The following is a 13,898-nucleotide window of genomic DNA, read 5'->3' on the forward strand; positions in this document are numbered from 1 at the left end:
CAAGAACTTTGAAAGTTTCTTCAAGTGCAGCCGCAAAAACCATCAAGCGCTATGATGAAACTGGCTTTCATGAGGACCGCTACAGGATAGGAAGACCCAGAGTTACCTCTGCTGCAGAGGATAGGTTTATTAGAGTTACCAGCCTCAGAAATTGTAGCCCAAATTAATGCTTCACAGAGATCAAGTAACAGACAAATCTCAACATCAACTGTTCAGAGGAGACTGCAGAAATTCGACCATAAAGGCCTGATTCACACAAAGAAACCACAAATAAAGGACACCAATAAGAAGAAGAGGGTCAAGAAACTGGACGTTAAGCTGGTGGAAATCTGTCCTTTGGTTTGATGGGTCCAAATTTGAGATTTTTGGTTACAACCGCCGTGTCTTTGTGAGACTCAGAGTAGGTGAACGGATGATCTCCGCATGTGTGGTTCCCACCGTGAAGCATGGAGGAGGCGTGGGGGTGCTTTGCTGGTGACACTGTCTGTAATTTATTTAGAATTCAAGGCACACTTAACCAGCATGGCTACCACAGCATTCTGAAGAGATACGCCATCCCATCTGGTTTGCGCTTAGTGGGACTATTATTTGTTTTCAACAGGACAATGACCCAACACACCTCCAGGCTGTGTAAGGGCTATTTGACCAAGAAGGAGAGTGACGGAGTGCCGTATCAGATGACCTGGCCTCCACAATCACCCAATCTCAACCCAATTGAGATAGTTTGGGATGAGTTGGACCGCAGAGTTAAGGAAAAGCAGCCAACAAGTGCTCAGCAACTTCTTCAAGACCGTTGGAAAGGCATTCCAGGTGAAGCTGGTTGAGAGAATGCCAGGAGTGTGCAAAGCTGTCATCAAGGCAAAGGGTGCCTTATATTTTGATTTGTTAAACACTTTTTTTGGTTATTTCATTGTTTTGATGTCTTCACTATTCTACAATGTAGAAAATAGTACAAATAAAGAAAACCCTTGAATGAGTAAGTGTGTCTAAACTTCAGACTGGTACTGTACATATCTATAAATGGTGATGTATATTTTAGACAGGATGTCATAGTTGTTCAGTAATTTTTTTGTTTGTTGCTTAATAAAAACAAAAATTAAGTAGTTATAGAAACATTACTTAAAGATGCTGTGAACAAGAAAGCAATATAACCACACCAACTCTGTACTTCCTGCATACTTCAGTCTGCTTTGTTCATTTAACTGAATAGAAAATAATCTTTAATGACTGTCTTTCGCCTCAGGGCACTTTTACTAGGTCTTGGCTGCAACCCTAATCTATGTGAAGTGTCACTGGATCTCAGCAGCTGTGAGGTAAGAGGCTGAACTACTGCCTAGATCCTGGCACACTTACCTGAATCTCTGAGGGAGAAATTAAAAGGGAAGTCTACTCTGAAATAAAATTATAAAATATGTCTTGACACCCCTTTATTATTTAGGCTGATGTTCTGAATATACTGATTTTAATTACTTAGCTTGACTTATGTACCCTGAATGGCAATCAAGTAAATCACCAAAATACATAGGATATTATCCTGGATTGCAATTGCTATCCTTTCTCTAAATGTTTTGTTTTTGGTTTTATTTCTCTCTTTTACTTCAGCTAAGATCTGGAGGTGCTCAGATTCTGGAGGGCTGCATAGCTGAGATTCCCAACATCTCCAGCCTGGACATCTCAGACAACGGTGAGGCCCGAGTAGACACTGTTTTTACAGTGATTTTGAACATTGTATACCTTGATTTTGACTTGATGTTGTGTTTATATTTGATGCTCAGGTTTGGATTCAGACCTGACCACTCTCTTGGTGTGGCTGGCCAAAAATCGCTCCATCCGCCACCTCTCACTGGGCAAGAACTTCAATAACATCAAGTCCAAGTACGGAACTTACTTACCTTGGAATTAGAAAAAATGTAAATGAACCATATCCTCCTGTTTGTATCCTCCTCTCTGTCTGGAATGTAATGAAGTGTGCATGTCTTTCCACAGAAATGTGTCTCAAGTCTTGGACAACCTGGTGCACATGATACAGGAGGAGGAATCGGTGAGTCAGCTGTTATGGTGACACTTAGCCATAACAGCTTAGCATAAACACAATGTGTTTAACCATTCATTACCATTGTTCAACTAACCTGTTTGTCACGTAGCCCCTGACGTCCCTCTCCCTGGCCGACTCCAAGCTCAAGGGGGATCTGTCCATCGTACTGAATGCGCTGGGCAGCAACACCAGCCTGACCCGGGTGGACATCAGCGGCAATGGCATGGGAGACATGGGGGCCAAGATGCTGGCCAAGGCCCTGCAGATCAACACCAAGCTCAGGTAAGAGGTCAAGGCTCAAGAAGAGGCCCACTAAGGTCAACTGTTCATGTTTCAATATTGTTCTAATATTGATTCTACTGTGTTCTATTGCTCTTTATTGTCATGCGGTTGTACAGGACGGTTATGTGGGACAAAAACAATGTCAGCCTACAAGGCCTCCAGGATGTGGCATCTGCTTTAGAGAAGTATGTATCTGTGTGTGTCACAATGCATTCTATTCATACTCTTCTTCACATGGATGTTTTGGTTAGGATATGCGAGTAGGCATACACTTAGCTTCATGTGTCTCTTTCAGGAACCAGACCATCCGCTTCATGCCTATCCCCATCATCGATGCTGCCCAGGCCCTCAAGGCCAGCCCTGAGAAAACAGAGGAGGCCCTACTAAAGGTCAAAGTTCACATTTGGCTGCATGGTAGATATTACCTGGTGACAGAATTTGAGATCAATTCTCACTGATAACAATGCATCGATAGCAGGGTTGAATGCAAAAAACGTCACATTTCCTGTATAAACTTCAAAAACAGTTTTTTTTTATCAATCTCTACAGATGGAGCGGTATCTACTAAGGAACCACGAGACTCGAAAATACCTCCAAGAGCAAGCTTACCGTCTCCAGCAAGGCATTGTCACGACCACCACACAACAGGTGACCCGTCTGTTTAAATGTTTGACCTGTAACTTTAATTTTCATGTATCGGCACTTGTTTGGATAAATGTTTCCACTGGAGAAATGAAAGTTACATACAGTGTCTTCGGAAAGTATTCAGACCCCTTGACTTTTTACACATTGTGTTACGTGACAGCCTTATTCTAAAATTTATGAAATTGTTTTTTTCCTCTCGTCAATCTACACACAATACCCCATAATGACAAAGCAAAAACAGAAATATAACATTTGCATAAGTATTCTGACCCTTTACTCAGTACCTTGTTGAAGCAGCTTTGGCAGTGATTACAGCATTGAGTCTTCTTGGGTATGATGCTACAAGCTTGGCACACCTGTATTTGGGGAGTTTCTCCCATTCTTCTCTGCAGATCCTCTCAAGCTCTGTCACGTTGGATGGGGAGCTTTGCTGCACAGCTATTTTCAGGTCTCTCTAGATATGTTCGATCGGGTTCAAGTCCGGGCTCTGGCTGGGTCGCTCAAGGACATTCAGAGACTTGTCCCAAAGCCACTCCTGTGTTGTCTTGGCTGTGTGCTTAGGGTCGTTGTCCTGTTGGAAGGTGAACCTTCGCCTCAGTCTGAGGTCTTGAGTGCTCTGGAGCAGGTTTTCATCAAGGATCTCTCTGTTCATCTTTGCCGTGGTCCTGACTAGTGTCCCAGTCCCTGCCGCTGATAAACATCCCCACAGCATGATGCTGCCACCACCATGCTTCACAATAGGGATGGTGCCAGGTTTCCTCCAGACATGACGCTTGGCATTCAGGCCAAATAGTTCAATCTTAGTTTCATCAGACCAAAGAATCTTGTTTCTCATGATTTGAGAGTCTTAAGGTGCCTTTTGGCAAACTCCAGGCGGGCTGTCATCTGCCTTTTTTCTGAGGATTGGCTTCCGTCTGGCAATCTACCATAAAGGCCTGATTGGTGGAGTGTGCAGAGATGGTTGTCCATGTGGAAGGTTCTCCCATCTCCATAGAGGAATTCTAGAGCTCTGTCAGAGTGACCATCACGTTCTTGATCACCTCCCCGACCAAAGTAACCTTCCTCAGATCTGCGCTTCGATGCAATCCTGTCTCGGAACACTACGGACAATTCCTTCGATATCATGGCTTGGTTTTTGTTCAGACATGCAATGTCAGCTGTTGGACCTTATATAGACGTGTGTGCCTTTCCAAATTATGTTCAATCAATTGAATTTACCACAGGTGGACTCATCCTTGATCATCTCAAGGATGATCAATGGAAGCAGGATGCACATGAGCTCAATTTCGAGTCTCTCAGCAAAGGGGCTGAATACTTATGTAAAGAAGGTATTTCAGTATTTTAAATAAATGTGAAAAAATTCTAAACCTGTTTCTGAGTTGTCATTAATGGGTATTATGTGTAGATTTCGGATCTTTTTTATTTAATTGAATCCATTTTAGAATAAGGCTGTAATGTAACAAAATGTCAAAAAAGTCAAGGGCTCTGAATACTTTCCAGAGGCACTGTACCACATCTTTTATGTGTTGAATGACCATATCCATTACATGACCTCTCCCATTGAATGGTGAATGACCTCTCAATGTCTTCTGATGACCTCTGACCCCTCCTGCCTTCTGCTTCTCAGATGATGGACAGGATCTGTGTAAAGGTGCAGGACCACCTAAACTCCCTGAGGTATACTGAGACCGATGTCGTCCAGGAGGACATGAAGGTGGCCAAGAACCTCATGAAGGACGCCAGGAACTCCAAAAGAGTGAGCTGAGAACCAGACATATTGTTCTCATAGAACCGCTGGAACAAATGAACTTAGAAAAGATAGACTGTGGATGTCAAACTCTGCGCTAGTGAGACAAAAAGTGATCAACATTAACCTCAAATTGTACATGGGACTTCCTGGTTAAACAACATTTCAAAAAACATGAATACAGAAAGGGAGAAACTCCAACTCAAATGGTTAGATGAGAAAAGAGCACAGTCTAATTTTTTCTCCAATTTTTTTCCTCTTCCCTTTTTTCTCTTTCTCTGTCTGTCCCTCCTTCCATACCCTGCTCATCTATCTAGCTACTGCCCAACCTGTACCACCTGAGGGGATTTCTTGGTGGAATGGGCGGCCCCCCTGACATGGGCGGCCCCATTCAGGACAAGCTGGAGTCCATGGCTGGAGAGATAGCCAGGGTCATGGAGGAACAGCTACAGGTACACAACAATCAACACAGCAGTAAATGCATGATGTATTTACTGTATTTTAACAGTATTTTTCTAACCAGATATGTTTAATGTTGATTTATCTCTGTGAATAACATAGTCTAGTGTTTCTCAACTCCAGTCCTCGAAGTTGGATGTTTTTGTTTTCGTCCCGCACAAGCACACCTGATTAAACTGATCATGTGCTTGATGATTATTCATTGAGTAGTTGAATCCGGTGTGCTTGAACAAAACTATGCAAGTTGAAAAAACTGCCCTAGTCCTTTCTGCAACTGTGAATTTGAATAACAACAAGACAACATAAGAAGCTAGTGCAATGCTCTTGCCTACCCCTCTTTCTCTCTCTCTCTCTTTGGTCCAGACGTTGTTACAATCTATGGTTGACACCGCTGAGGGCCTCTGTCCCCACGTGATGAAGAGGAGCAACCTGCACCAGGAGCTGATGAAGGCCAGCGCAGGCAGGATGACCATCCCCCATAGCTTCATCATCACCACGCTACTGGAGCAGTCAGGAGTTGACATCATCAACAAGATCAGGTAATCACCGCATGGGCCTGGTCAAGACGGGCCTGGTCAAGATAGCTAGCTGACGTTCTCATCCAGAGTGACTTACAACAAGTGCATTCAACTAAGGAAAGGAAAACAACGACAAAACAAAAGTATCTCCAAAAACAAAGTTCAAAGATTCATGCTGGGGTCTGGTCCAATGGGAGTCCTGCTGATCCCGGACTACGCAATGCCTGCTTTGTGCCTGTCACAAGTGACCTTCAACAGTCGGGCTGGGGGGGGCTGGATTGGAGGAGCACTTTTGAGACCTAATCAGTAAATTCTTTCAAATGTAGATGTTATGAGTTGATCATGTGAATTCAAACTGAATCGTTCATTGGGATCTGCTCTGTGTATGATGTCCTAGACCTAGTGAAATAATTGATTATGATTAGGTCACATAGCCTCAGCTGCTAACCGTGCAGTGTACGTAAACTTCACTTTCAGAAAACTACTGTAACATATATATATATATATATATATATATATGCAGCCCGGTCTTGATACAGTTCAGATAGTAGAGAGGTAGTCTCTGGCTCATGTTCTCCTCTCTGTCACACAGTGAAGTGAAGCTCAGTGTGGCGTCCTTCCTCTCAGACCGTATCGTGGATGAGATCTTGGAATCTCTGTCCCGTTGCCAAAACACTCTGGTCAGTACTGTATACTACAACAGACTCTTTCACTCTATATTTCTCTTTCTCACACACACACACACACACACACACACACAATAATGCATTTCTGCTTCAATTGCTTGTAATGCTGATTTAGAGCACTTCTGCACCACATAAAAACAAATACTGGTGAAGGAACACTGCCACTATATGCCTTTTCCTCCCTTCCCACACCAGGCAGAACACCTGACCAGGAAAGCGCAGCCTCTTCTCCACCAGGAGCCCAAAGAGACGGAGGTGCTGGATGAGACGGTCCTCCAGCCTGAGGCCCAGACCCAGGAGCAGAGGCAGCAGCCTGCTGAGAGTCTGGAGGAGATGGACACCTGTGTGGTAACTAAGACTAGTCCCTTCTGCTATGAGGGTTAGGGTTTGGGTTTGTGGTCCCGATCTGCTGTACTGAAGCATAACTCACTGGCTGACTGTTTTTTTCTTGACTGTGTTTGTGACCTCCAGATGACACCCAAGTCCAAGAGGAAGAGCATTCTCTGCAGGATGCTGCGGCCTGTATCTGTGGCCTTTGGTGAGTTGATGTTCTACATCCCGGGTACAGTAGATCTGGTCAAATAGATTTCAACTACAATGCAGTAGTAATGTAGTATTTCAGCCTCATGGAATGAGAGCGGTTTTGGTTTTACCTCGTCTATTGATGGTTGTTCTTGTCCATCAGAAATGGAGTTTGACTTGGACAAGGCCCTGGAAGAAGTGCCTATACACGAGGAAGACTCGCCCCCTCCTCCCCTATCGGACAAGATGCCGACATACTTTGGCGAGCTGCCCACTATGGAGGTCCGGAAGCTAGAGCACCACACCAAGCTCCGTCCCAAACCAAAAAAGAGGACCAAACCTAGCCGCGCACCAGTAAGGCCTTCCACCTGCCCCCTCTCTCTTATTCCCCATTTCTTTCTCCCTCTTCCACTCTTTCTGCCCTCTTTCTCTATTTCTACGTCTAGCTACTATACTCTATGATATTGAGTATGTCTTGACGTAGGCCTACATATTTTTTGGTGTTTTCAGCGGGATTCAATCTGCACCTCTCCACCACCAGAAGAAGTGGAGCAGAACGGCCTCCTGGGAAAAGTGGATGAGGGTGTTGATGAATTCTTTTACAAGAAAATCACCCAACTTAGTTTTAAGTGAGTCCTAATTCCTTTTATGGTGAACTCTTTCCAAAAAGTAAATGGAATTATTTGACGTTTAGAATATATTACTCTAGTTTCCAGAAGATTTAAATCCCAAGCATGCAGCAGTAAGCAATATCTAACTACCTACAATGTCTAAATACCTACAGGTAAATGCCAAGATAAAGGAAACACCAACATAAAGTGTCTTAATAGGGCGTTGGGCCACCACGAACCACCAGAAGAGCTTCAGTGCGCGTTGGCATAGATTCTACAAGTATTTCAAATCAAATAAAATTGTATTTGTCACATGTGCAGAATACAACAAATGTAGACTGTGAAATGCTTACTACAAGCCCTTAATCAACAGTGCAGTTCAAGAAGAAGAAAATATTTACCAAGTAGACTAAAATAAAAAGTAATAATAAAAGTAACACAATAACGAGGCTATATACAGGGGGTACCGGTACCGAGTCAGTGTGCGGGGGTACAGGCTAGTTGAGGTAATCTGTACATGTAGGTGGGGGTGAAGTGACAATGCATAGATAATAAACAGCGAGTGTACAAAATTGTCCGGTGGCGATTTTATAAATTGTTAAGCAGTCTTATGGCTTAGGGGTAGAAGCTGTTGAGGAGCCTTTTGGTCCTAGACTTGGCGCTCCGGTACCGCTTGCCGTGCGGTAGCAGAGAAAACAGTCTATAACTTGGGTGACTGGAGTCTCTGACAATTTTATGGGCTTTTCTCTGTCACCGCCTATTATATAGGTCCTGGATGGCAGGAAGCTTGGCCCCAGTGATGTATTGGGCCGTACGCACTACCCTCTGTAGCGCCTTATGGTCAGATGCCGAGCAGTTGCCATACCAGGCGGTGATGCAACCGGTCAGGATACTCTCGATGGTGCAGCTGTAGAACCTTTTGAGGATTTGGGGACCCATGCCAAATCTTTTACAATCTCCTGAGGGGGAAAAGGTTTTGTCATGCCCTCTTCACGACTGTCTTGGTATGTTTGGACCATGATAGTTCGTTAGTGATGTGGACACCAAGAAACTTAACTCTGGACCCGCTCCACTACAGCCCCATCGATGTTAATGGGGGGCCTGTTCAGCCCGCCATTTCCTGTAGTCCACAATCAGCTCCTTAGTCTTGCTCACATTCAGAGAGAGGTTGTTGTCCTGGCACCACACTGCCAGTTCTCTGACCTCCTCCCTATAGGCCGTCTCATCGTTGTCGGTGATCAGGCCTACCACTGTTGTGTGGTTTCAGCAAACTTAATGATGGCGTTGGAGTCGTGTTTGGCCACGCAGTCGTGAGTGAACAGGGAATACAGAAGGGGACAAAGTACAAACCCCTGAGGGGCCCCAGTGTTAAGGATCAGCGTGGCAGACATGTTGTTGCCTACACTTACCACCTGGGGGCGGCCCGTCAGGAAGTCCAGGATCCAGTTGCAGAGGGAGGTGTTTAGTCCCAGAGCCCTTAGCTTAGTGATGAGCTTCATGGGCACTATGGTGTTGAACACTGAGCTGTAGTCAATGAACAGCATTCTCACATAGGTGTTCCTTTTGTTCAGGTGAGAAAGGGCAGTGTGGAGTGCGATTGAGATTGCGTCATCTGTGGATCTGTTGGGGCGGTATGCGAATTGGAGTGGGTCTAGGGTGTCCAGAAGGATGCTGTTGAAATGAGCCATGACCAGCCTTTCAAAGCACTTCATGGCTACCGACGTGAGTGCCTCGGGTGGTAATCATTTAGGCAGGTTCCCTTCGCTTCCTTGGGTACAGAGACTATGCTGGTCTGCTTGAAATATGTAGGTATTACAGACTCATTCAGGGAGCGGTTGAAAATGTCAGTGAAGACACTTGACAGTTGGTCTGCGTATGCTTTGAGTACGCTTCCTGGTAATCAGTCTGGCCCAGCGGCTTTGTGAATGTTGACCTGTTTTAAAGGTTTTGTTCACATCAGCTACCGAGAGCGTTATCACACAGTCATCCAGAACAGCTGGTGCTCTCGTGCATGCTTCAGTGTTGCTTGCCTCGAAGCAAGCATAAAAGGCATTAAGTTCGTCTGGTAGGCTCACGTCACTGGGCAGCTCCCATCTGGGTTTCCCTTTGTAGTCCGTAATAGTTTTCAAGCCCTGCCACATCTGACGAGCGTCAGAGCCGGTGTAGTAGGATTCAATCTTAATCCTGTATTGATGCTTTGTTTGTTTGATGGTTCATGTGAGGGCATAGCGGGATTTCTTATAAGCATCTGGATTAGTCTCCCACTCCTTGAAAGCGGCAGCTCCAGCCTTTAGCTCAATGCGGATGTTGCCTGTAATCCATGGCTTCTGGTTGGGATATGTACGTACAGTCACTCTGGGGACGACGTCATTAATGCACTTATTGATGAAGCCGATGACTGAGGTGGTGTATTCATCAATGCCATTGGATGAATCCCAGAACATATTCCAGTCTGTGCTAGCAAAACAGTCCTGTAGTGTAGCATCCGCATCATCTGACCACTTCCGTATTGAGCGAGTCACTGGTACTTCCTGCTTTAGTTTTTGCTTGTAAGCAGGAATCAGGAGGATATAATTATGGTCAGATTCGCCAAATGGAGGGCGGGGGAGAGCTTTGTATGCATCTCTGTGTGTGGAGTAAAGGTGGTCTAGGATTTGTTTTGACATGCTGGTAAAAATTTGGTAAAACTGATTTAAGTTTGCCTGCATTAAAGTCCCCGGCCACTAGGAGCGCCGCTTCTGGGTGAGCATTTTCTTCTTTGCTTATGGCCTTATAGAGTTGCTTGAGAGCGGTCTTAGTGCCAGCTTCGTTTTGTGGTGGTAAATAGACGGCTATGAATAATACAGATGAGAACTCTCTTGGTAGATAGTGTGGTCTACAGCTTATCATAAGGTACTCTACCTCAGGCGAGCAATACCTCGAGACTTCTTTAATATTAGACATCGCACACCAGCTGTTATTGACAAAAAGACACACACCCCCACCCCTCGTCTTACCAGAGGTAGCGTCTCTGTTCTGCCGTGGCATGGAAAATCCCACTAGCTCTATGTTGTCCAACCACGTCTCGGTGAAACACAAGATGTGACAGTTTTGATTAGAATAATCTTGATCATAGGTTTGTAACTCTATTGGAGGGAGGCGACACCATTCTTACGAGAAATTCCCTAAGTTGGTGTTTTGTTGATGGTGGTGCAAAACCCGGTCTCAGGCACCGCTCCAGAATCTCCCATAAGTGTTTAATTGGGTTGAAATCTGGTGACTCAGACACACACACATACAGACACCCTTTAAATTCCCTATGCTCCTTTGAGACCCCTCTTTCAAAGTCACTGGGAGCTCTTCTAGCCATGGTAGCCAAAATAATGGGCAATTGGGCCCTAAGCATGATGGGATAATAATTGCTTAATTAACTCAGGGACCACACCTGTATGGAAGCATCTGCTTTTAATATACTTTGTATCCCTAATTTACTCAAGTGTTCCCTTTATTTTGGCAGTTACGTGTACCTTTATTTACGTATTTAGAAGTTGTTAATTATAGAAGTTGTGAGTCTGTACTGTACCTCAAAATCATTCTCTAACATTTCCAGACGACCCACCCTGAGGGGCTCCTCCAACATCCAGGAGGGTTCGGAGAAGAAACGGGAATCCCGGAAAAGCGGCTTCTTTAACCTCATCAAGTCTCGCACCTCCAAGTCTGAGAAGAGCCATGGAACAGCCGCCATCACCACCCCGGCTTCTGCGACCGTCAGCACTGTGACAGAGGAGCCCTTGTCCCCCAAGGCTCCGTTGCGGGACCATTCAGAAATCTCCCCTGACCGCTCAGAAAAGCCACCAACCCATGAACCCACTGCTGAACAGCACTCGGAGAGTGACAGTAAGGGGGGTCCTCACGGTGGCTGGCACTTTGGGGTCCCCGTAATGGGCATGGACTTCCTGGCGGAGATGAGAAAAATGCATGAGAAAATGGCCGCCCATAAGGTGGGTAAACTGACCAGTTTTTGCTGCTTTTGACTGCTAAATCTATGAGCCAGTAGAACACCTTAGCATCACTGAACTACTGAATAATTACTTTCTTACAGAGTAACACACAACCTCCTCTGAAAAAGTTTATTTTAAAGATGCATGTGCACTTTATTTGCTGTCTTAAACCTTCGATCTTCCAATCATTTGGAAGGCTATAGATCATTGTGAGTGGATAACTGTGTGAAGGTGTTGCCCTATAGTGGCTCTGTAAAGAAAATCCATGTCTCTGCATGGTTCAGACTGTTGAATACGGTCATGCACGAGTGCTCTCGTAGAGCCATGCAGCGGAAAACACAATGGTGCCTATAAAAGCAGGTTTAGGACAAACTGAAGACATTGTCCATACTGAAAAGATGTTTGTTCTTTTTACAGTCTGACTCATCTTCCTCTTCAGACAAGGCAGATGGTAAACAAGGTGAGTTGGTCTCTATATCCCAATCAGATAATTAATGTTTTATTCCATTTTGTGATATTTAATCTTTATGTACACAAAGATGGCTCAACTCAATTATGCCACAACATCTGTCTCGCCATTCATCTTGCCAGCTGCCATGTACAATAAAATTAACAAAATGTTGAATTACATTAGTGCTAGGTAACACTTTGTTTAGACAGTCCCTTGTAAAAGCTCAATGAACCATCCACACGTTTGCTGTGCATTCTGTTTCTAAGAAGTGTCCGACATGGGTCTTCTTTGTTATGTCTCTCTTTCTGTAGGAAAGCCAGAGAGTCAAACATCGTCGATAGACTTGTCGTCGATATCGCCCAGGTCTAAGCCCACCAGTGTTACACCCAGACCCCCAGCACCCCCGGGCACCAAGCCCCACCTGGGACCACACACCTTGGGACCTCTGAGCCCTCGCACCAGCAGCAGCCACAGCCCAGGTAGGCATATGAATAAGTATACTTTACTGATAGTGATATGGATATGGGAACTAAAGCCATCAGATGCAAAAATAGATCAAGAAGAAGATTACTTTGTTTATTGTGATTTTTGTCTTAATTTGTCCTGTTGTCTGTAACCACTCCTTAGTTGTGGATTTTTCACCCTCAGATGACACCCCTGACTCCCCCCTTGGAAACGTATTCCCAAAAGGACCACTGGCCGCCCCTCGCCTGAAGAGGGCGCCGTCAGACTGTGAGAGGGAGGGGGAGACTAGCCCCATTAATGGTAGGTTTATGTATCTATTACCCATGTATCCTCCACCCAGAAGAACTGTCTTAGGTACAGCTCACGACAATCCAAAATGTTGATATTGAGAGTAGAGGAATAATCAAAGCTATTTTGCTTCACGTAAAGACAAAGGCATTCATTTCAATTAACTGAGAACATAGTATGCTATACAAATTGTCACTGTGTGAGTTTGGTAAAATTGAAGCATAAAAGCATCTTTCACTCTCAGTTCGAAAATGTATCTGCTGACTACTGTAAGTCCCTCTGATAAAAGTGTCTGCTAAATTACTAAAATGTGAAATGTAATGTAATCTCTCTCTCTCCGTCAGTTGAACTTACAGGAGACTCTAGCCCATTTGACTTAGACCATGAGATGGACAGGTCTGTTATTGGCGGGAGACAGTGGTCCTCCCTGAAGAGTTCCACTTCTGGGGTACAGGAAGTAGAGGGTCGAGAGCGCACCAAGTCCCTCCCTGCATCTGGTTAGACCAATTACCTTCTCTCCTTCAGATCTTTTTTTTTACTTAAGACATGTACGGTGTTGTAGTGTAGTTTTGCATCTAGCAACAACTAATGGCAGTAATGTAAGTTTTGGCAGATCCAAAGTACCTTTTGAATAACATGCAATGCTATTGGGCATTCTCAGTAATAGTAGTTGTAGGGGTTTCTCCAGGAGCTCTTGTTGTTGGCTTATTAGTACTCACACAACTGTGTGAGTACTAGTGGTTATGGTTGTAGGCTACCAGTTGTAGCTTCCTCATTGTTTAGTACCATATCAGCTCACACGCCGCTGTCTTGCGTCACTGTCCTTGCAGAGAGACCTTCGTCCATGGTGGACGCTGCCCACTGCCAAAGCCCTGGGGTGTTTGATAAAGACAACAACACGGAGGAAGACTTCCCTCCTCCCCCTGACACGGACCAAAGACAGGACCTTATGCCTGACAACATGGAGGAGGAAGAGGAGGAGGAGGAAGAGGACACCATCAATGACATCGTCCCAGTGTAGAGAGAAAAGATACATCTAGTTTCTCCATACTTTCCTCAAAGTGTTCCATGGAGTGTCCAAGTGCACACTTCGTGAGAATTGTGGAGAATCGTAATGCAGACAAATAGCAAAGAACAAAAAAAGCTTATGGACAAAACCTTGCCAATATCTTATTCTTAACAAAGACCGTTGATTGGCTTATTCAATCA

The 13,898-nt window shown here is 44.7% G+C and overlaps 1 protein-coding gene across 3 annotated transcripts in view; it reads left to right on the plus strand.

Moving 5' to 3' along the window:
* Window positions 1-13,821, plus strand: part of carmil1 (capping protein regulator and myosin 1 linker 1) — a 35,923-nt gene extending 22,102 nt beyond the window's left edge. For 2 of the 3 annotated variants that reach the window (XM_029731818.1, XM_029731820.1), the window contains 22 exons: window positions 1,244-1,313; window positions 1,603-1,684; window positions 1,776-1,875; window positions 1,987-2,041; window positions 2,145-2,317; window positions 2,434-2,502; window positions 2,613-2,706; window positions 2,867-2,965; window positions 4,590-4,718; window positions 5,027-5,161; window positions 5,532-5,707; window positions 6,279-6,366; window positions 6,568-6,720; window positions 6,844-6,910; window positions 7,058-7,248; window positions 7,405-7,523; window positions 11,095-11,485; window positions 11,903-11,945; window positions 12,248-12,415; window positions 12,564-12,701; window positions 13,034-13,186; window positions 13,520-13,821. In XM_029731818.1, coding sequence (XP_029587678.1) covers window positions 1,244-1,313; window positions 1,603-1,684; window positions 1,776-1,875; window positions 1,987-2,041; window positions 2,145-2,317; window positions 2,434-2,502; window positions 2,613-2,706; window positions 2,867-2,965; window positions 4,590-4,718; window positions 5,027-5,161; window positions 5,532-5,707; window positions 6,279-6,366; window positions 6,568-6,720; window positions 6,844-6,910; window positions 7,058-7,248; window positions 7,405-7,523; window positions 11,095-11,485; window positions 11,903-11,945; window positions 12,248-12,415; window positions 12,564-12,701; window positions 13,034-13,186; window positions 13,520-13,710 — 2,884 coding nt within the window. In that variant the 3' untranslated portion in view covers window positions 13,711-13,821. The remainder of the gene's footprint in view (window positions 1-1,243; window positions 1,314-1,602; window positions 1,685-1,775; window positions 1,876-1,986; window positions 2,042-2,144; window positions 2,318-2,433; window positions 2,503-2,612; window positions 2,707-2,866; window positions 2,966-4,589; window positions 4,719-5,026; window positions 5,162-5,531; window positions 5,708-6,278; window positions 6,367-6,567; window positions 6,721-6,843; window positions 6,911-7,057; window positions 7,249-7,404; window positions 7,524-11,094; window positions 11,486-11,902; window positions 11,946-12,247; window positions 12,416-12,563; window positions 12,702-13,033; window positions 13,187-13,519) is intronic. The other variant, XM_029731819.1, reaches the window with a different exon arrangement.
* The last annotated feature ends 77 nt before the right edge of the window (window positions 13,822-13,898 follow it).

This window comes from Salmo trutta, chromosome 34 (genome assembly GCF_901001165.1).
Source record: "Salmo trutta chromosome 34, fSalTru1.1, whole genome shotgun sequence".
In the NCBI taxonomy this organism is placed as follows: domain Eukaryota; kingdom Metazoa; phylum Chordata; class Actinopteri; order Salmoniformes; family Salmonidae; genus Salmo; species Salmo trutta.